This window comes from Clupea harengus, chromosome 18 (assembly GCF_900700415.2).
Source record: "Clupea harengus chromosome 18, Ch_v2.0.2, whole genome shotgun sequence".
NCBI lineage: Eukaryota > Metazoa > Chordata > Actinopteri > Clupeiformes > Clupeidae > Clupea > Clupea harengus.
In genome coordinates this window covers 7,393,270-7,415,746 of record NC_045169.1, presented here as the reverse complement: position 1 = coordinate 7,415,746, position 22,477 = coordinate 7,393,270, and the positions used below count along the sequence as shown (strand labels likewise).

Here is a 22,477-nt window from a genome sequence, read left to right as displayed (position 1 = left end):
GAAGAATAGATGTGCTATGAGAAAGCCACTTTTGTTACATCCGCTCAGCAGCGGAAGACAGTTATCCACCCGGAAGTAGTAGCACCAAGACGTTTGTTTACCAACATTATGATTTGTCCCAATGCCAAAGTTGCATGTTGTAATAAATGTTGAATACAGACATACTGTAACACCTCACAGTTCCACTACAGGTGTTGGGTAAATTTGATACATGTGCAATCAGGTAGGTCATTCTCTGAGCAACACACTTAGAGGGGGTCTCCACACTGGAATAAACTCTGGTCCGTTCTTCAAGTTTGGCATGCTAATTTAGACTCTATCACTTTGCTGTTTCTCCACTTATGTTAATGTTTACGTGTAGTTTTAGTTAGCAATGTGGAGTCACCCTGATAGCCAGAAGCCAGTGGACAACTGTCAGCCCACTGGAGGCAGAGCTGGCGGTCTGCTGGCCTTTTGCTCAGCGTTTTTTGGGTGGTTCTCTGGTGAGTTACAAACAAAACAGCCCACCGTTTTGCCACTTGCTTTTTCTTCACTCATTTATACTTCTTCAGTAATTTTCACCAACCCGTACATTTTGTATAGATGTTACCAGTGCGTAGCATACGTCTTTAACAGTTAAAAAAATGTCCAAGGCACTAAACATCCCCTGGAGTTCTGTTAAATCCATCATCAAGAAATGGAAGGAATATGGCACATGTGTAAATTTCCTTAGAGCAGGCCGTCCTCACAAACTGAGTGACCGTGCAAGAAGGAGACTAGTGAGAGGGGCCACCTATGACTACTCTGAAGGAGTTACAAGCTTCAGCAGCTGAGATGGGAGAGACTACATACAACAACTGTTGCCCATGTTCTTCACCAATCAAAGATTTATAGAAAGAGAGCCATATTAAATATCGACTAGAGTTCGCCAAAAGGCATGTGGGAGACTCCTTGGTCAAGTGGAAGAAAGTTCTGTGGTCTGATGAGACCAAAGTGGAGCTTTTTGGCCATCAGACAAGACGCTATGTTTTGCGGCGACCAAACACTGCACATCACCACAAACGCACCATCCCCACTCCCACTGTGAAGCATTGCAGCATCATGCTGTGGGGATGCCACCAGTTCAATAAGGTGACCATATTTCTGAGACAAAATCCGGGGACATTTTCAGTTCAGACACGTAGGCTAAACACCTCCAAAACAGTGTAATGTTTTAATCTTTGTAAAAGAAAAACGGGGACTGTCCCCGGAAACCGGAGAATTCTGGTCACCCTACTTTAACTGTCAAAGTCAGTTTTTCACCTTGAAAGCCTTCTAGTGGACTATGAACTTTTTCTTCCTGTTTTTGCGGCTTATATTTTAAACAGGCTATGCCAACAATATGACTTAGAAATTCCAGGAATTGCAAAAATGTTTTTTTGATATTGAATTTGATATTGAATTTTCTTAATATCCATTCCTAGTTAGCCTACACTAAAGATGATATTAGTCTGAGATGTTTTAACGTTTTTGTCGACCCCAGGTTAGTCTGATATGTCTGCGTATATATGCCCACTCCAGGCTTTTTGCGTTTAAAAAAATGCCAAGAAAGCCAAAGATACACCTGACTCCATGATTTCGCTACAATATGTCAAATTGTAGGCCTACAGTGGGCTGGATGAATAATTGGTAATCATGCATGCGTACTTCCAGCTGATCTTTTCCCAAAACGAAAACCGAAAAAAAAAACGGATTTATATTCTGTAGGAACTAGGCAGTCTATCTCCTAAAACGCGAGAGGCTAGAACCATAGACATAGTATACTATAGTATACTATGTCTATGGCTAGAACGACAGCGCTACTTAATGAACCACAACTCCCATGGAGCCTTGCGCTAAAGGAAACTACCTAAATGAACTGTGCCCTCGGAAGTATTTGTAATATTACAAACACTCATTGAGGGTGATGTATACATCTTAGTAAAAACTATTTTAAACCCCTTACTTTACGAGAAAAAGCCAACAGACAAATAACAGCACATCATAACCCACAAGCGGTTTCTCTTTTGGAAGGATTCACAAGAATACAAAAGTAGGTTATCCGTTTTTAAACTCTCTGCACTCAAGCTAACATAGCTAGCTAGACAGCTAGCCAACATTTGGACGTTAATATCTATATGCAGTCATTTAATATTAGCCAAACCACTTATGTCTCTGATGGGTAATTTGTCATAAGGTTTACGCAAACAACAAATAACCTGCATCCTTTTCCTAGCTGGCACCCCCACTACCCGTCACGATGCCCGCTCTGTTGGAAAGACCAAAGCTGTCCAATGCAATGGCCAGAGCCCTCCACAAGCACATTATGAGGGAAAGAGATCGAAAGAGACAAGGTATAACGTTAGATCTTGGGCAGTGTGTCCAATATTGTTAGGGCATTGTTTGCTGGTGGGTTAAACCCCACGGCAAGAATTATAGGCTACTAGCTACATCATCCTGTAACCAAATGATATCTGACAATTTTAGAGGAGGAAGAGGTCGACAAGATGATGGAACAGAAAATGAAGGAGGAAGAAGAAAGGAAGAGGTCTAAAGAGATTGAGGAACGTATGTCTTTGGAAGAGACAAAAGAACAGGTTGGTGGGTTTTGATAAATTCACCGCTGTCAGTAGCCAGTGTCATTGCTTTTACGTGATTTGTTGGAATTACATACGTTTCCTATGTGGAGGTTTCGATCTGAACTTATACATCAACAGGTTGGTAGGTTCTGAATTGTTGAGGTGTGTCGTCATAACATTTTCAGCATTAACATTGGACAATTGTCATTACCATCGCCATTTATTACTGCTATTACTAACCCACGCAGTCTGAATTATTATTGCTTATGCCAATTGTCATCTTCACGTCTGGGCTCCCTGGCCATCAGGTTCAGAAGATGGGGGATAAGTTGCAGGGGCTTCAGGAGGAGAAGCACCAACTCTTCCTGCAGCTGAAAAAGGTCCTGCATGAGGAAGAGAAGCGACGTAGGAAAGAGCACAGGTACAGCGCCTGGTTGAATGCATTTACTACAGTGGAAAATGGCTGCATTTGTTTAATCACATGCTTTAGCAATTGTTTGCTATGTCATTGATCAATTCAAGTTTGATATCAGTGTTTACACAAGGAGAACACAAGCAAAATGGGTTAATTAGTAATTAACCCATTAACCTATTGTAATAACACAGAACTAAGGCTATCATGTAGTCTATGTGAATTGTTTTCATTCCTGGATCTTGATTTCCCACGTGTCACTCTCTCCTACAGTGACATCACGACCTTGACCTCGGCCAGCTATCAGTCCAGCATGCCCATGCATTCTAGCCAACATCTGCTCAGCATGCAAGGTGAACTATGAGTGTTTGACTCGTTTTCATTTTCATGGCCCTTTTCACCATGTATGTCTGCCAGTTCATCTTCTCATCTCTTTTTCTGCACTTGTAGGTAGTTCTGTCGGTCACAGTCGCTCTGGAGGGCTCCTTAGTGACCGTAGCAAGCAGCTGTTTCAGAGTCCTGTCATTCCCGTAAGTCTGCTTTCCATCCAGTTACAATAAAATAACCAAAAGCAGTTCTTTCAGACTTGGTGTAGCATACGGTGTAAATTATTACATGTAAATATGTCGTTTTAATTCATGTAGATCACTTAGTAAGGATCGAAATTCAGTTTAACAGTTCCTTGGATGACGTTTATGCAGCAGTCTCATTAAGGTAGACAACATTTCTGCTCAGGTCCGTCCGCAGTGTTATGTATCTATATTAAGTCTTTTTAAGATTGACCAGATTGCAAATGTCAGGCTGCTGCATCTCACGTCAGAATGTAAGGACCATAGACATATATAGACATCTATATATGTCTATGGTAATGACTGCATGTTCTTCGCATACAGGGTCGTGCCTTCCCTGGCCAGTCTGGCTTCAGTGCAGGCCCCAGTGAGCACGGTCAGTTCACGGCTGGACAGTCAGTGCACGAGCCGTACTCGGTGACCACCGCCCAGCACCCCTCCAGCTACGCCGCTGGCTCCTCAGTGCCCATCAGCTTTGCCAGCAGCTCCCAGATCAGAGGTGAGGTGTGAGGGAGTAAAACTGAGGGATCAAGACTTTTATTATAGTATGAAAAGTATCCGCAGTGTTTGAATCTCATAAAAGTAGTGTACGATTTGGAACGGAATCATTGAGGCTGTGGGATGGAATATTTTGTTTCTAGTTGGAATTCATCATTCATGGCCATTAAATCTTCTGAAATAAAATGGTATGTGTTACTTAGTGTTCTATAAGCTAGTGTATGAGCAGTTTATTTAGAAAGATATTTAGGTAGGAGGAGGATTAAAAAGGCTGCTTGTTGTATATCAATGTGTGTATATTTAAAAAGGGATAAGCAGAACCCATAAGCTGATGTGTCTGTTACAGCGAGAAGAGTAAATGTGCACTGGTGGAATGTTTTTGTGAGAACAGCTGCTTGGATTCATCATCAGTGTGTCCATCCAGTTGTGCGCAGTATTGCAGGGGGTGTTTCCAAATATGTGCTTTCATTTTAAACCGGAGTAAATTAACTGAGAGTAAGTGGTAAACCTAATAGAATATAGTCTTATGACTTTGTTTTGCTAGGAGAATGAAGCCATAGGGCTCTTCTCTTAGGAGGTTTAGCACTTGCTGAATTAACTCACCCAGGTTTGTCACTAAACCATGTACTTGGAATACCCCCCGTACAGTCTCTGGGTGTTGTGGTATTTGACCATGAGCTGATTAGCATGTTTCCTTCCTTTCTCTCCCCTTTGCCCCTTGACCTTCCTCTTAGGGGCTTCAGCATTCCAGACCATGCAGTATCTGCCCCACCAACCACAGGGCTTCGCTGTTCACAGTCACTTCCCCTCTCAGCCAGGTCTGCTTCACTCATCACAATCATCATTTTTGGGGTGTTTTTTAAATGAATATATATTATTATGATATATGTATTATATTAATACTGTAGAATTAGTTACTGTATACTGAAGTATTTCTTCAACTTGACCTTCTTGGTTATGTTTGATACATGAGTTGTGACCATACAACCAATTCCTTACTCCTTGGAAACTGCTTTTTTGAAAAGGCTTCATACCAACTGCTGGAATCCCCCTTCAAAAGCAGTTGGAACATGCCAATCAGCAGTCTGGCTTTACTGACTCGGTAAGTCCATTATGCCGAAAAAGGTGATGGTGTGGTGTGGTGTGAGCCTGCCTGTTCAGAGCATTTTGTGTGCATGCATCAGCTGATTAATGATGCTAAGACAGGTAAGGTAAGAGTTGCATCTAGTAACATGCAAAGGTACGGTTCTGATTCCGTTGGTTTTGATGAGGATTGAAGAACAAAGTTCTCTTCATGAAAGATTACATACCTTATATGTGGGCCTCTCATATTCAAGCGAGAAACCAAGAGTTTTATATGTTTCTGATCGTTGTGAGATCAGGAATAATAAAATGCTATACGTATTAAGAAAAAGCAATTAAAGTGATGCATTTTCTTCATTTTGTATTCTCTTTATGGTGAGCCATGTTTGTATGCACAAACATATTCTTTTGAGGGTTTGTAATGCATATTTTAAGTAATTTAACTCAGATCAACCCATAGCTGAATGGACTTCACTGCCATGTCGACCATTACTTACCAGACAATTTCTACCAGTACCATTCAACCTCTGAATGAAGAATGTTGTTAATTCAACAGTATTGGCGTAAAACAAAAAGACTGGCCTATTTTCCAAACCTGGGCTTTTCCCCCTCTGGTCAGTCCATCCCCTCCCACCCACCTCCACCCCCACCCCTGTTGTAGACGCACGACCCAGGCCTTGTGTGTTGTTGCAGGGCACCCTGAGATCCATTCCCCCCCAGGCCCTCCATGTCAGTGCCGCTGGCCTCCTGCCCACTCCCTCCATGGCTGTCCAGATCCCCAGTGCCAAGGTGATCCCTGACCCACCCCACCACCACCACCACCAAACCCCCCTCCTCTCCCTGTTACTGTCTTTTCATTTACCAAATCTTTCCATTTCCTTTTCAACCCCATCCCCTACCTTTTCAAGGATTTGCAAATGTGCACACATCTTAAAACACATTAAGAAGTTTTGAGGTTTTTCCTACAGCCAGGCAGACTAGCAAGGAAAGCAGGCGTGCTCAACTCCAATTAAACTGGCTTTGGGTGCGAGTTAAGAATGACTTTGATAATAAAGAAAATAACAGCATTCTCAAGCATATACTCTTCCTTAGTAATTTATTGGGACCATATAAAAAAACGGCTCCACTTCCGAAACACGTCCATCTCAATATGCTCCCAATAAATTAGTAAGAAAGAGTATAGGCTTGAGAGTGTGGTTTATTTCTTTATTATACAGCCAGGTAACATTGTAAAGGCTTTATACAAATCCTTTGCTATGGTTTCCTGTCACTGTAAACCCAGCAACGATTATGCTTATGTTGGTATGCTTTAAGTGTTCTGCATCACAGTGAACATTGGGTTCTGTTTCTGTAATGTATGTGGTTTTCTATTTGTATGTGTATTAATATTGGGAGTCCTTTGTTTTCCCATCAGGCTTCCTTTCCAGCCACAGCCCAGTCGGCCCCCCGCCATACTCTGTTCTCTCACACCCAGCCTGGTCAGAGATTCTATCACCATAGCAAGTGACCGGGGGTTCTCTCTTCCAACTGAACATTCTTTCTTTCCGAGATCCATGGTCATGATCTAACTCAAGAGACTCACCCATTGCCATGATGACGGTTGGACATTACAAATTGTCATACCTTGGGAAATTGTAAGGAACACCAGATTTCAAAATGTATGGCAACAACTGCATTCTTTTTTTTTTTGTGCTCTGAAATGTAAAGAATAAAGTTTAAACCCAAGACCCCATTTTAATTTTGACTGTAATTGGTATTAATGTCTGCCTTCCTCTCCTTAGTTGTTTTTTTTTAATCCCCCTGATAGGAGAGTTTGCCATGTTTTAGTTCTTTAATCACTTATGTTGTAAAGAGACTGATAGCTTCAGTCTGTCCTTCTATCTGATAGTGAATGTGTGCTGGTCCTACTACGTCTTAGTATCCCCTGCCGCTGGTGTCCAATCCTGGATGGGATGTGTGTCAACTTTCATCACTGGTAGAACGGCTACGTCAGTGAGTGGTTGAGAGAGGCATGCAGTGCATGGGCTACCTGTTCTTGTCTTTAGATTAGTATTAATGCATTAGCAGTATACGCCATTCGTCCCCAGAACAATACTTTCAAATGCTGTGCTGCACAGATGTCTGGTAGATGATTACTTCATAATCAAGCACTAACGAGGCTTAATAATCCTCCATTTGTGGTAAAGGGAGCATTGTAGTAGTTTAGGCCAGGATGAGCAGATCTCTTGAGATTTCTGTCAGATGTGCTCTGCTTTGTTAGCCAGCCCTGTAGAAATGGGAAATATTGTTCTGGGATCTGTTCAATGCTTCATTGCGTGTAGCTTTACCATGAGAATGTCACTGACCATCAAGTATGCCCTGGCTAGCTTGACTGAGATGCTGCTCCGCGGGAGTCTGACAAACTTGCTCGTCTCTCTGTGCTGTGCGTCTTGTTCAACATTTTATTTTTATTTCAGTTGTTACAACAGCAGAACAGAAAGAAAAAATTCTCAAGATGTTAAACCAAAAATATGTTGTAGTTCCTATTGTCAAACACGCTGTGACCTTTTACACTACAACAAATAAACGCAAATTTTGAAATCAAACATCTGTTCTTTTTTCCCTCTCAATACCAACAGTTCCTCTGTGCCATGTGGCTTGGCTTGTTGGCTTATCTTTAGACAGTCTCTGATAGTAGTAAACTAACTAAATAAATAATGTAGCAATGTGTCGTCATGGGGAATATTACCTGTTCCTATTTAAATACCAATTGCATTTCATGTGTTCATTCAGAATGTAACAGTTGTATGTTTTGTTTTAGTCATCAGCTAAAAACGGAAGGACAGTGTTGTGTCTGGAGTAAGTGGCACATGGTGCTATCTCAATGTGAGCTGTGGCTACACCTGCTGTGTCAGGTTGGCAGCGACTGTCTAAGGGTCTCCGGTGTCTTGAGGACAAAAGAAGATAGCGGCTTTGAGGACTTTGAGCCCGGACAGAAAGGTGAAATGCCGTCTTGAAGTACGTGGTCTTTCCACGCAAGTTAAAGACTACTCAACCCGTCATGTGAGCAGTTGTGAATACCTTAATATCAGACAAAGCGACCCTGAAGGGGTCTGTGTTCATGGTGGCGGTGGCAGAAACAGGTGTGGTATGTATGTACATCTCCAGGAGGAACAAGAAATTATCAAGCCAGACAAAGAGCAGAACAGAATGACGTGTTTATAGTGTAGACACCCACGATTCTTTGTTGCCTTTACAAAAAATGTACCCATGTCTTCTACCCCTAGCATTCTCCCGTGTCTGCCGAGACGACATCTAAACACGGATGGACTGAACAAGAGAGAAACCCACCCCGACACACAATTCTCGGTCTCTCCTTTCTCCATGAAGATGTACATTTGTGTGTTTTTGTCAGTTTTCTAACATTCAGTGTGGCATTGGATTCTAAAGGTAAACTATCTTGCGAATATTTTTATATTTTTTTTCTTTTTCAGTTTCCAATTATCAAACCCTATTCCTCCAAACAAAGGGTGAGCATAGAACGTGCGAGGGAAAGATAGAAGATAGAGGCTGCGAAGAACGAAAGAAAGAAGAGGAAGGAGGCAAGAAAGAAAGAAAAGGGAGAAGAGCATTGCTGAGGTCTTATTCTCTCAGTTGTTTCCAGGTCCAGTGCATCTCGCCAAGCCCCTGAGGCATCAGATGGAACACATGGAGGAGGAGGATGAGGAGGAAGAGGAGGAGGAGGAGGAGGCGGCGGCAGATGGGGGGGGGGGGGCAAGGAAAAGATGTATAGAATAAAAGTAGAGGGGGCCAAGGGATACAAAAGCACGAAACAGAAAAGGAAAAGAAAACAGATCATAGAAGATGAGCAGAAATATTGAAGATAAGTGAAATATTACAACATGCAGAGAGGGTTAACATCTGTTTTCTCATGCTATTACCATGTTACTGGAGTATACTGACTAAATGACCAGTAAACAGCATCAATTACCAGCTGCCTCTCACAGAATGGATACAAAAAAGGCACAACATAAAGTTTATGATAATAAATATAAATTCTACACATTATTTGCTATGGGTGTTGCATACTGAATGGTAAACCAATAAATTACATCACACATAACAGCATACAGTGCCCTCCGCAATTATTGGCACCCCTAGTGAATATGAGCAAAACAGGCTATAAAAAAATATGTCTTTGCTGTTTATCCTCTTGGTCTTTCACTCAAAATATTCACAAAAATCTTACCTTTTCATTGAAGTAAAACTATTGAAAGAAAAAAAAACTGTTGACATTAAATAAATATTTTTCCCCAAAACATGTGTGCCACAATTATTGGCACCCCTTAATTTAATGTTTTGTGCAGCCTCCCTTTGCCAGGATAACAGCTCGGAGTCTTCTCCTATAATGCGTGATGAGGTTGGTGAACACATGGCACAGGATCTGAGACCATTCCTACATGCAGTATCTCTCCAGATCCTTCAGATTCTGAGGTCAACGTTTGTAGACTCGGCTTCAGCTCATCCCACAGATTTTCTATGGGGTTTAGGTCGGGGGACTGTGATGGCCATGGCAAAACCTTTATTCTGCGGTCGGTGAACCATTTTTGTGTTGATTTTGAGGTGTGCTTCGGATCATTGACCTGCTGGAAGGTCCAACCACAGCCCATTTTAAGCTTACTGGAGGGGGCTGTTAGGTTTTCATTTAATATCTGCTGGTATTTGATGGAGTCCATGATACCATGTACCCTAACAAGATGTCCAGGGCCTTTGGAAGAAAAACAGCCCCACAACATCAAAGATCCGCCACCATACTTCACATTGGGTATGGGGGTCTTTTCTGTATGGCTATGTTTCTGTCTACGCCAAAACCACCTTTGATGTTTGTTGCCAAAAAGCTTTATTTTGGTCTCATCTGACCATATAACTCGGCCCCATTGAAAGTCTGACTTACATTTGGCAAACTGTAGGCGCTTTAGTTTGTAGTTGATTGACAGCAGAGGCTTTTTTCTGGCAACCCTCCAAAACAACTTGTGGTGATGTAGGTGGCGTCTGATGGTAGTTTTGGAGACTTTCTGACCCCAAGACTCAACTCACCTCTACAATTCTCCAGCTGTGATCCTTGGAGATTCTTTTTCCAGTCGAACCATCCTCCTCACGGTGCGTGGGGTCAATGTACACATACGTCTGCTTCCAGGCTGATTCTTAACATCTCCTGTCGCTTTAAACTTCTTAATTATTTCCATGATAGTGGAAATGGGTATTTTCAACTCTTTAGAGATTTTCTTGTGTCCATTTCTTGATTTGTGCAGCTCCACAACTTTCTGTCGCACATCGTCACTGTGTTCTTGGGTCTTTCCCATAGTGATGAATGACTAATGGAATTTGGCCTGTGTCACCTCATATTTGTACGCCAGTGGAACAGGAAGTCATGGTTGACCTCTTAAGACTTCCTTATCAAACAGGTGAACTTAAAAATGTAAAAAATGACTGTAAATATACTTCAGTTAGATTTTAATTATAAGATTTGTCTAGGGGTGCCAATAATTGTGGCACACATGTTTTGGGGAAAAATATTTATTTAATGTCAACAGTTTTTTTTCTTTCAATAATTTTACTTCAATGAAAAGGTAAGATTTTTGTGAATATTCTGAGTGAAAGACCAAGAGGATAAACAGCAAAAACATATTTTTTTATAGCCTGTTTTGCTCATATTCACTAAGGGTGCCAATAATTGCGGAGGGCACTGTATATACGTACACATTGACAGACGATGAAATACGAAACATTTCAAAATGCCAGTGATTACACACCAGCAACGATAGTAACTCTGAAGCATTGGTACTTTTCTAATACTCACCGACCCCACAGCCATCTCTACACGCACGCACGCACGCACGCACGCACGCACGCACACACACACACACACGCACGCACACACACACACAGGGCGTTGTAATTACCTGCAGCTCTTTATTTGGCCATGGATTTGATGGCCACTGCACACTCCTCATTCATGGCAGACAGGACTGTGATCTGGAAGATGCAGAAACACATTTTTTTCACATCTATGCAACTTTTCTACAAGGTTCATTGTTGATTCTCTTGAAGTATTTCACATAGAACCTTTTTGACATGGACTGCATAAATTCAATGCTATCTAAAAAACTTTCAAAGAACCCTTTGTTGCAACTTCCTATTACAACCTTAACAGGTTACAATATACCAAATGAGTGTAATATTCTGATGACTCAGAGTCACTTTGACTCAGAGTTCACAACTTTGAGCCCACTATGTTCTATGTTTGAGCCCAGTATGTTCTATGTTTGGGCCCAGTATGTTCTATGTTTGAGAACATACTCAAACATAGAACATACTGTTCCACTATGGAAGTTCTATAACATTGGGAGGGGGTGGAGGAACCTTTAACGGTAAGACTGGGTAATATTACACCTCATAAAGTTTGAATGTGGTTTAACCAATTGCATTGAGGAAAACTGTGTGAAATAACTTCACTCAAGCTCAAACTCTACATTAGGCATATGCCAAAGGTCTCGTATAGCTACCCGTTTAGCCCCCCCCCCCCCCCCAACAAAGAGACTGACCAGAATCTCCTCTCCACCATCAAACTTGCTGTCAATCTCCTTCCCCAGGTCTCCATCTGGCATCTTCAAGTCTTCTCGCACCTCTCCGCTGTCCTGGAGCAGAGACAGGTACCCCTCCGTGATGCCAATCAGCTGGAAAGGGCATGCAAGGGGGAGAGGAGAGGGAAAGGAGAAGTACGAGTGAGTGGTCCATCTTGAGATTCTCTCAACTTTTACTATTGGTTCACAGAAAGGATAACAACTTTATGTATACCTTAATTTAAAATCATTTCAGTTACGATTTTTAGAAATGTAATCTACACGCACTTGTAAAACATAAAAATGTATTTCATATGCTGATCATACGATATTGGCCATTATATATTTCTAGTGAGATACACTTTCAAACTGTTTGGCTTTAATCCTGCAAACCTGGTAGTCCATTCGCTTGATGTTTGGGACATCCATGTTGTGCGTGGAAGGACAGATATCTTCATGCTTCTTTCCAGAGAAGATGTCGATACCCACCATGTGGACCTGTGCACACAAATCAACAACAATCACGTGACACACTCACAGCAGCAGTACAGGCCCAATGGAAGCTTCTGCCCATCTCAGCCTTTCTTCTCATTGTTTCCGCCCTTTGTGTTGCATTGTATCGACATGAATGGTGTTCTGCGAGATCGATTCACACACATGCAGCCTCCCTGTTTATGTTCCAGACACTTCTGCCATTCATATCTAACCACACATCACCAAATGAACAACAATCACACCATGCCGCCATGGTGTGGTGCTAACCTTGGCGTGGCCATGTTTGCCAGTCTTGGAGGTTGACATCTCCACAATTTTGCAGGGTCGCCCCTTCAGCACCACAAAGCCATTTTTGCGCAGGGCGGAACACTGCTGGGGGAAGGTTGAAGAAGCCCCTGCATCGCCTGATGTGAAGTCCAAATCTGCATCTGCCATGTTGGTTCTGTAACATGGGGAATAAGAGGAGGCAAGATGTTATTTAACCTTTTTTCCGATCAGCATAACATACTACTGAGAAATAGGAATCAGGGGAGCCTTTCATGATTTCAGTGTAAATGTAAGGGCACTCTGCATCAGATATGCAGAACGTGAAGTTAAGATGCAGTTATAACGATATTATTGCACTTATTTTTTGTTTTTTATTCAGTCAGCTCCATAGGACTTCATTCATTCTAAGCAGTCTGCTGGTCCACTGACGTTCACTGAGAGTGCTAAATAAGGCAACAGATATATGGCACCTGTTAACGGGACCAGACACGTTGCCAGCGTCAAATACATGTAATGCATGAACTTCGGATGATGAAGTAACAACGCTGCAGAATACAGGTCTCAACTCTATTCAACATAATAAGGGTTCGGTGCGTTTAAAGGTCCGTAAACGTCTGTATTGCGGCCCAATCGTCGAGTCATGCTGCTGGCTCCACGCGCGCATGGGGAACCATGACTTGAGTTTAAAATAGATCGCAACAAATAAACTGATCGACCACTTAATTAACACATACAATAATTATTGCACGTATTTCAGAAAGCAAATATTCGTGACGAATAAACAACTACAGAAGACATTCAAATCACGTTCGTATGCATTCTAAGATAACTAGTAAACCACATCAAGAGCGACAGACACCGATTCACACCAAGAGCGGCTAATCCGCCGTACTTGACACGCAAACCCACGTCGCCATTGGAATAGTTTTGCACATAAACACGCACCTCAACCGTTTCAGAGTTGCGAGTTATCGCAGTTGCAAATATCAGCTAATGACTGTTGTTTAACAGGCGACCACCACGTTCCATTTTGGCACAAGTCCCCTCCGCCACACCAAGCCTCCGGTTGGCACACACGGCTGCGCGCATACGGGCCGCCAGTGACGGCAGCACTGATAACATGCGCACTCCTCAAGCTCCGAGGCCCACCGACATGGGAGCTACCGTTACTAAGCAGGTGCGACAGATGTAGTTTTGTCAACGTAAAAGCATGGCACATATACGTCACAGATAGCATAGTTCGAGTTTCGAAATATATAGTGTCTATTAATTTGACAATTCAGAGATGAAGTCGTCCACGATGTCGCCTATAGTGCGCTACCCCGGTGCGCGAGGCAGCCCACTGCATGCCTAGACCCTGGTGCCTTGAGTTACATCTTAAGTTAATTGATCTTTGATTAAAACATGCTTTTATCGTCTTACCACATCAACTATTGCATATGAATTTCTATTGTAAGATACGTTGATCGAAAAGAAATGGCTTGAGAGTCGAGTTCCGTGGCCATGCCGTTAAAGAAGTCAGATGCTATGACACGGCCAAATTAGACACCCAATTTACAAACCCCTTTAAAATGTGTCTATTTAGATAAGTTTTGAAATAGTCCGTTCAGTGTGACACCACAAAATGACAGGTTCATATGAGCATGGGGCAGAAGGAGGCTATCCTTACGCGTGATAATGCCCGGTATTTCAGAGGTCTCATGAGTCACTTACCCTGTCCACAGTCTTTCCTTCTGTAGACTCTAAAAGGGCTATCCGACAACTGTCAACTGGACCCTCCGATTTCCTCTTTACGTGCACGTCTCTCTCCCTCTCAGTCCCCTTTCTGTCTGGCTGCTGTCTCCTGCCGCGGTGCCCCTGTCGTGGCCGTTCTCTAAATTCAGCCCGCTTTAGGCTTCTTTCATTCCACTCGATACGTATACCCCGTCGTACCCCCCCTTTGAATGCACGTTCGAGCCACTGACAATGATACCCGGGCAGGGACAGTCGCTAGCCTAAAATGTCAAGCCGAAACTCGCAATACCCTCTCTCGCTCACGCTCTCTCACTTTACTCACTCACTCACACCCGCACTCAGTCATCCAAATGCCCATGACATGAGCCTCAGCAGTTTCCTCCTTACTGCGCAAGCGCATTCACCCTCAACCGTTCAATGGAGACGACTGGCGCGCGTAGGGCGCAGCTCCGACCGACGCGAACGCGCAAAGCTTCAGTGCCTCATGTCAGACAGAATTATCTCATAACGTTGTGCTCTGTCTGAAAGTGATTGCTGGCTGAGGCGTAAAGCTTATAAAAAGGCGTAAATTGATTTAGGTGTCCTGAGGCTGTCTACAGACGCCCAGGCCATCACATTTTTAGGCATTTGAGGATCGACCGACGTTCCTTTCATTCAAGCAGGCATATTCCCTAGTTTTACGCACGTGGTTGAGCCGAATTCTCTAAACCTCAGCGTAAATTACGCAAACACATTAGGTCAGAATTCTCAATGTGAGATTGAACTCTATAAAACTCAATGTGCTGCGAGATGGGCATTTGTCAAGCAAAATCTAAATAGATTTTTAAAATCTAAAGCTGTTTAGAGATGTTATCCAATTTGTTTATTCTTATTTGTTCGAGGTTACATTATGAATATGGGCACGGCGTGGCCTAGTGGTTGGCCCCGAGGAACTCAGTTTGTGGGACGGTTAAATTTAGTCGCATGAAACCTGAAGCCCTTGACCTATGAGTGGAGGGCCAGGGCGAGGTTGGGAGGTATAACGGGGGCCAGAGACAGAGGGGATGGTCTTCTTCATCCCACTATCCAGGGTCCAGTACATGGTTAGGTTGTTTGTGCTGACTGATTTGGCCACGAACCAGCAGTGTGTGTCTATTTATCACTGACGGCTGCACGAGGCGAAATATCCGCAACTGGGTGACAGGTGCTGTCATATGAAGTGCGCGAGACACAAACTGAGAAACCCCAAGGTTCCTTTAAGTATTTTAGATATTTTTCTAGTTTTTTTATATTGAAATTAAAAGGGTCAATGCAATAACGTAGGCCTGCATATTTGGGCATACTGCAACTGCGATGCCTGTAGGCCTACTTACAATATGTCAGAAAGTTCAAAATTAAGTTATCTTCCAAATAAACCTTCATAACAACGTCTGCACAACTGTGTAGCTTCAATATTGACCACTAATTGATCACTCAGATTCCATACCGCTACCAGTCATTTTTCGCGCGAGATCCGCGTGCACCTGTTAAACCAATGGGGCTATCGGATTGGTCGTTCGGAGGCCAATGAGGGTGACGCTGTTGCACCCATTCACGTGGGGAAATTGAGATAAAAAAGTTTGAGGTGGCGGCCTGGGTGAAGTTGGAAGAGTTGTAGGGAGGGGGAGGCAGCTTGAGAGACTCAAACCCTGAAAGAAAATGACCGACGCAGAAGCGCAAGACGCCCCACCGTCGGCACCGGTGGAAGCGGTGGAAGAAGACCCACAACCAGAGAGAACAGTGATAGGTAGGGGAACTGAAACATTAGCTGTGATTGACGGCTTGGGAAAGTGTGCAAAAGTTTAGGTGGGAATACAGTCAAGTCTTTTCTCAATTAGCCCTATGACTTTTAAATTTGAAGCTCAACGCCGCAAGAGTATGACTCAGTACATATTTGCTTTTTACTGTGTTGATCCAGTAAGACCTTATTCCACAATTCATTTTTATTCCGACTGGCTTTTGTAGCACGAGTAGTTAGCGCTGACATTACACCGTCATTTCACGTGTTCCATGTTTGATTTGTAGTGCGACATTAGAGCATACTGAGAAGTATTGTTCGGTTTCGTTTCCCATTTTAATCAAACATGGGGTACTTGAAGCGGCACTTTCACAGATTGCTTTGTGTATAGGATGTGGGATATTACTATAAGAATTCCCAATACTATCTGACTCGTGACATTTGTTTTGGAAATTTAGTTAAATGTGACACAACCACACGCGAGACCCATATATTTCGTAATCGTGAAATTGGCGCATTCTGTTAAAGCGCGTGTCCTGTGCTGGAACCAATTACTGCATATGTGTAGTGTGCCCTACATTTGGCACCAGTTTCCTGTTTGCTTATGTGTTCGATGTGGGAGGGCTTAGAATACAGGTGAAGGTTATTTAATTGGGACCGCGTAATGATTCATGTCCTTTTAATTTAATCTAAAGCTGACTTCGTTAATTTGAATAAATACATTTTTATCACGCTTGGTTTTCAGGCGTGAAATCTAGCTTGTTATGTTTAGGTGGCCTACTGCAAATATTGACGCTTAATTGTGTTGACGAACGACTGTTTCTACATTGGCTACTGTTTGGGCATTTCAGTCCAACTACGCTGGTGAACAGTGTGTCCTACTTGACCTAGGTTAGAGGAACAGTCTCAAAGTTTATAGTTAATTATTTACGTATGGGCATGATGTTGTTCAAATAACTCCGTGCCATCGCATTCGATAAAAGTCGCATTGATAAGGTGCAGGCTGTTGCTAATTTGATGAACCACTTACGAGGTTTACCTTTTCCTTCATTTTCGCCCTTCCTCTGTTTGTCTTTCAGCCACTCTCGTTCAAGGCACAGTTAAATGGTTCAACGTGCGCAATGGATATGGCTTCATCAACAGGTAAAGTGAAGGCTGCGAATGCTAGGGTTGTTCAAAATTGTTCTTCTGTTCTGCCAGGTCCAGTAACCCTTTATGCACTCAATGTTCACAAAAGCGTTTAAAGAATAGGTGACCGTTGAGCAACGGATTGCATTGATTTGTAGCCCTTCCTGAAAGCAGCCAATGGCTAAGTGCTAATTTTCCTGTTTAGCCGCTTGCTCAGGCATATTCTCAGATGTTTGCATGTCCCTTTGCTTTTCTGGTGCGAAACCTGTCACACCAGGCCTTGAATCGCCTTCTTTTTCAGAAATGACACCAAAGAGGATGTCTTCGTCCACCAGGTAAAACTAACAAGATTAGGGTCATTTTTTGTAAATTTTAGACTTTTTTTTTTTTAATGTTCTTGGCATGAGGCATTGAAATGTGAAAATGTGACTTTCCAGACAGCGATAAAAAAAAACAACCCAAGGAAATTCCTGCGAAGTGTGGGAGATGGCGAGATTGTGGAGTTCGATGTTGTGGAGGCAGCCAAAGTAATATCCTCCCCCTACATTTGGTCCCTTTAGGCCCTATCTTCCTTGCACAAATCTTAAGAGTTTCTCTTCAGCAGTAAAACTGTTGCTCGTGTGCTTTGGGCCAGGGCTCTGAGGCAGCTAACGTGACTGGCCCTGGGGGTGTACCGGTCAAAGGCAGTCGCTACGCCCCGAACAAGCGCCGTTTCCGCAGGCGCTTCTACCCGCGCGGATCGCGGCCCAGCCAGGACAAGTCTGGGGAGAGCTCCGGCGGCCCCACGTCTGAGGGTGAGGGGACCACTGAGAACGAGGGGCCGCAGGGTGTCCCTCGACGTAGACGCCCACGCAGACGTACAGACAGCCTGAAAACAGATGTGAGAATTAACATTTCGGGTGGTGTTTGCAACTTAAAATGGACCCTAACGTTTGTGCCATTGTAGAAATGTGTCTGTGTGTAGAAATTATGCTGTTGTGGGTGGTCCCAGTCCTGAAGTTGAGGTGGTGATTTATCTGGCAGGGTGATGGAGGAGAGCAGAAGGATGGGACCGTGGAGGGTGGACCGCAGAGGCCGCGACCTCGACAGTTCAGACCCCCATACCGCAGGTTTGCATACAAGTAGTGGTGATTCAGTGGAGATCAGTACAACAGGCCCTCCAGTACTTATTTATGTTCTTGATATTCTCTCCAGGCTGATCTTTGCCTTTTTATTAGTTAATCTAGTGTGGCTTGTAGAGTAATTTCATAAAGCCTGTATGTCCTGCAGTGGAGCAAGTAATGGACTGCTGTAAATATGAACAGAAATGTTAATTCCTGTGAACATAGATGGGAGGAGGTCTGCTCCTCCGTCCAGCAAAATCTTGAACTGGTGTTCATTTGTGCTACTACTGTCTCCCAGAAGTTTTGGATAAAGCAACATTATGTAACAATTTACTTTAAAATGACAGCTTCAGAATAATTTTGGTGGTACAGACTTGTAATACAGAGAATAGCATCTGTGCCACTGCCACAGGGCGCCTGGTATTGCATGGTATTGTAACTTAGGGGGATAGGGTCCGACACCTCTCGCAAGTACTACATAATGCTTTACGACACCAACTCGCACTACAATTACTAGATCCTGCTGCTAGCTTCTTTCAGTAATAACTTACTAGCTTGTCTTGATATGTGTTGTGTTGCAATTTCTTGACGTTTGACTAGCAAGTCGACTACTTTCCTTTCCATGATAAACATCCCTGCCAAGGCTGTAACCTTATCGGTGTCATCCCTGTCGCAGGAGATTTGTTATTCCAGATGGCCAAAGTCGTCGACCTCAGTCTTGTCAACATATATACGTGTCCAGGGTCTGTTAGTAGGTTCAGAATGGCCCAGGTGAACAGCTGTGATTTTTGCTGTTTTTGGTTTGATTGCCATTTGTGTCGAGTCCATGGTTTGTATCCACTTATAATCCGTCCTGTTTCATCAACCCATTTGATGCTATGATGGCACCTTTGTCCTTCTAGACCATTCCGGCCCCGCCCACCCCAGGGTGAGCAGCAGGCCCCAGCAGAGGGTCAGTCGGATGCCCCGAAGGAGACCCTGAAGGAGCCCCAGACCAATGGGGAGCTAGGCCAGAGACCCCGAAAACAGTTCAGCCGCCGCAGACAGAGGAATTCCGAATCCACCACTTCCAAAGTGAGCTCCGATGGATCATGGGATGTTAAAGTTTTGTCTGAACATTGGAATGGGAAGCGCTGTGGATGTCATCTCACCCACTTAAATATGGCACAGATGTGTTCGTAGTGTGGTTCTCTTATGTTGGTTTAGACCAGGGGTCAGGATTTGGAGGGTTTGCCTCAGCCAGTTATTTCTCGTTTGAACCACTAGGGGCAACTCTGTGGCCAAAAAGATAGTGCCTCCATAGAGTACAACTGAAAAGTGTGCGTTTGTTTCTGACTTTTAAAAAAAAACCGAATTTCATTCTGTAATCCTTCGTTATATTGTCCTGTCACTGTTTTCAAGCGGATTTGTAAAATTAAAACTGACAATTTAGTATTTGCCTACTACTTTTTCTGCTACTGATATAACTTGTCAATGCATGAGTTTAGATGGATTATGGAAAAGGGTGAATCTGTTTCCCTAACTCCTAATTCACTCCACTTCCTCATCATGCACTGATTTATCTTTTGCTGCCATGCAGGATGCTGCCATGCAGGACACTGAGAAACCCAAAGAAGAACAACAAGGCTCCCCTGTTCAAGCACCCAAGGCAGCTGAACTCCGGTCCTCCCCCAAACCTTCGCCAAAGACTTCCCCCAGATCATCCCCTAAACCAGCCGAGGTGAGGTGGCCGTGAACACACTGTTGTCATCTGTTGTACTTGGTCTCTGGTCTTGGGAGCCATAATGAAGCTTAAAACTCTCTTTGATTATAATCCATTATGCTTTTTGTCAAATTCTCACGTGGGAATGTGCTCAAAGGACTCAACCTTTTAATTATTGTGGCAATTAGAATTTATTTAGTTATGGTGTTAAGTTGACTGGTCGCAAACTGACATTCCCAAAATCAGGTTTGTTTGATGTGTTTATGCTCAGGTTTTTGCTGTGGTTTCTGATGACGTTCATAGCACTGACTGTCTGTCTGTCTGACCTGTATTACTTAACTACCAGCAGTTTTAAAACTGAAGAACTTGCTACTGAAGAACTACATGATCTAGCAGCTCACTGCCACTGTACAGTAATGCCCACTCATGACTTGCTTCTCTGCAGACACCTGCCACCACAGCTGCTGCCGCCCCCTCGGAGTGACTCATGAGTGGACCGCATCACATGACCTCAGAAAGAGGTGGGGCACTCGTGTTTATGTTTGAAGGCTGGTGGAGTGGAGTTTAGTTTTTCCTTTACTTTCTTTAGCAGCTGCAAGTGCCAAATGAAAGGAGTTGTGGTCTGTTCTGTCAGTGGAAATTTTGCCCCATTTGTGATGGTGAAGGTAGATGTAGGTTAGCAGACACGGTGAGATTGTGTAATGATGCCTCGATCAAAGTTCAAAAATTCAAGTGAGTTGTTCAAATGGGATTCAATTTGACTAAATCAAGGCGTCTGTTTTAAGACTCACCTGTGATTGCAGGTGTGTAATTTGCATGTCAAATTGAATGTCCAAATGCCAGTGAGGTCGCCTGACTCTTGTAATGGCAGGTTGTGAGTTTTTCATTTAATTACTTTTAGTCTGTCAGTATCCTGCTCTTACCTGTCTTTTTTACTGTCAAACTTTTTTCCCCTCTTCCTCCCCCACCCCCTCATCCTCTCCTCTTTTTGTGTGTGTCTGCTCTGTGCCTCTGTTCTCTTAGGTTTCACGGTGCGTGTGCTGGGGGTTAAACCTCACCTTTCCTCTCATAACCCCCTGAATACTGACACACATATAACCACACACTTCAATGTGCACACTATGCTCCCCTCCTGCTCACACACGTTCATGTCCTCTCCAAGCCCTGTGTTAAACCCCCCACCCCCAATACCCACACACACACACAATCACCCTCTCCCCCTTTCCCGGAGCCCCAGAATGAAACCATTTAGTGAAGGGGAATAACACAAAGGAGATGCTGTTTGGACAGTGTAGAAGTGTGATTTAGAAAGCAAAATGTTTAAAGAAAAGGAAGCAAATAAAAAAGGAACTGCTCTAGTTGAGTCCTGCCCTGATGCCCTTGGGAATTCTAAGTCCCAACCATTTAACCAACTTGTTTAATTTAATCGTTTGGGCGCATGCGGGCATTTGAGAAGACAACCAGACCTGTTTTTGCTGTTTTAAGTTCAACAACAAGGGGGTGGAAAAGTGACATGAGTGTGTTTCGGGTGCTGGTTTGCTCACGGAGTCTGCCATCACCTTTTCCCCTTTAGGAAAAGCTTAAGTATTCTGCCCCTGTCCTTTTGTTGTGATCATACCCCAGCTGGTTGATTTGTTTTATGTTTTTGTTGTTTTCTTATTTTGGTCCTCCTATGTCTTATTTTTCTATGCCCTTTTCTTAGGAGGGGACTGTGCAATTGTCGGTTTACTAAAATGTCTAGTACAAAGAAATAAATACATGTGCAAAACCAATCAGCCTGAGGGTGTTGTCCTTTTTGATACTGGAGGAGGTGGTTGGAAGATATGACTAAAAGAACTCCTGTCTTTTTATAAATTCACCTCAATAGCATATAATGTCGTAAACTAAAAGTATAATGTTGAAAATATTAATGCATTATGGCTGTGTTCACTCATTAGTATTAATTTTGAAAATGGTTTGGCAAAGCAGCCAGGTCCTAAGGGTCCGCCAGTGGTGTTCCCTTTTACGATCACATACTTTGAAATCGTAATGATTAGTGTTAACAGGATGTAATCCTGGGCTTGGCATTTGGATATGAATGGTGGGCAACAAAATTCTACATGAACAGATAATATACCAAACCTAAGAGTAGGCTACCATTGCAACATGGCTCATGTTTAATACAAAAATATTCTGATGCAATAAAAAAAACTGCTTAGCGACCACACACGTGTGAAACTAAAGCTGTTTTCCGTATTTAACAAGATTTTTTTTATCTACAAAGTAGTGTAAGATTTATTTTTTTGTGGCAGGTGATTGTTAGGGGAAATCCCTTTTATAGCATTTAAATGCACACAGCAGTTTGAGCTGAAAAGCACCACAAAAATGCCTTTTTAGCTAGGTCATTTTGAAGCTTTAGCTTTTCTTGCACAGGCTCCCCAATACTCAAGTAACTGCTTACAAATAAAAATTGTATTACCACAATGAATGGAACTGAGGCATCAAATCCCATAAACCAACTATTTGTCAGTAAAACACTTTGGTACACAGACCTGCCCAAGCTTAGTGAAGTA

The 22,477-nt window shown here is 43.1% G+C and overlaps 3 protein-coding genes across 6 annotated transcripts; 2 read left to right on the top strand and 1 right to left on the bottom strand.

Annotated features, from left to right (window-relative positions):
* Nucleotides 1-1,858: 1,858 nt before the first annotated feature.
* LOC105907184 (G protein pathway suppressor 2) lies at nt 1,859-7,723 on the top strand. 3 transcript variants are annotated; one of them, XM_012835467.3, is made up of 11 exons: nt 1,859-2,050; nt 2,234-2,351; nt 2,485-2,594; nt 2,885-2,997; nt 3,262-3,341; nt 3,439-3,518; nt 3,882-4,056; nt 4,790-4,873; nt 5,081-5,157; nt 5,832-5,927; nt 6,553-7,723. In XM_012835467.3, the coding sequence occupies exons 2-11, from the start codon at nt 2,258-2,260 to the stop codon at nt 6,643-6,645; spliced, it is 1,002 nt and encodes a 333-aa protein (XP_012690921.1). In that variant the 5' UTR covers nt 1,859-2,050; nt 2,234-2,257; the 3' UTR covers nt 6,646-7,723. The 3 variants fall into 3 exon arrangements, with proteins under 3 accessions (XP_012690921.1, XP_031440887.1, XP_012690922.1); XM_031585027.2 differs by having other exon boundaries at nt 1,860-2,050; nt 4,799-4,873; XM_012835468.3 differs by lacking the exon at nt 5,832-5,927 and having other exon boundaries at nt 1,861-2,050.
* A 598-nt stretch (nt 7,724-8,321) lies between these two features.
* LOC105907186 (eukaryotic translation initiation factor 5A-1) lies at nt 8,322-14,642 on the bottom strand. Of its 2 annotated transcripts, none has more exons than XM_012835470.3 (6): nt 14,216-14,642; nt 12,503-12,677; nt 12,134-12,238; nt 11,723-11,854; nt 11,081-11,153; nt 8,322-8,804 (listed from the first exon to the last, which is right to left on the bottom strand). In XM_012835470.3, exons 2-5 carry the CDS (start codon nt 12,668-12,670, stop codon nt 11,091-11,093), a joined length of 468 nt encoding a protein of 155 aa, XP_012690924.1. In that variant the 5' UTR covers nt 12,671-12,677; nt 14,216-14,642; the 3' UTR covers nt 8,322-8,804; nt 11,081-11,090. The 2 variants fall into 2 exon arrangements, with proteins under 2 accessions (XP_012690924.1, XP_012690925.1); XM_012835471.3 differs by lacking the exon at nt 14,216-14,642 and adding an exon at nt 13,448-13,578.
* Nucleotides 14,643-15,834: 1,192 nt separating this feature from the next.
* ybx1 (Y box binding protein 1) lies at nt 15,835-21,697 on the top strand. The gene is made up of 10 exons (XM_012835454.3): nt 15,835-16,001; nt 17,072-17,135; nt 17,422-17,455; nt 17,558-17,647; nt 17,755-18,000; nt 18,144-18,229; nt 19,126-19,297; nt 19,803-19,943; nt 20,371-20,446; nt 20,949-21,697. Exons 1-9 carry the CDS (start codon nt 15,914-15,916, stop codon nt 20,407-20,409), a joined length of 960 nt encoding a protein of 319 aa, XP_012690908.1. The 5' UTR covers nt 15,835-15,913; the 3' UTR covers nt 20,410-20,446; nt 20,949-21,697.
* The last annotated feature ends 780 nt before the right edge of the window (nt 21,698-22,477 follow it).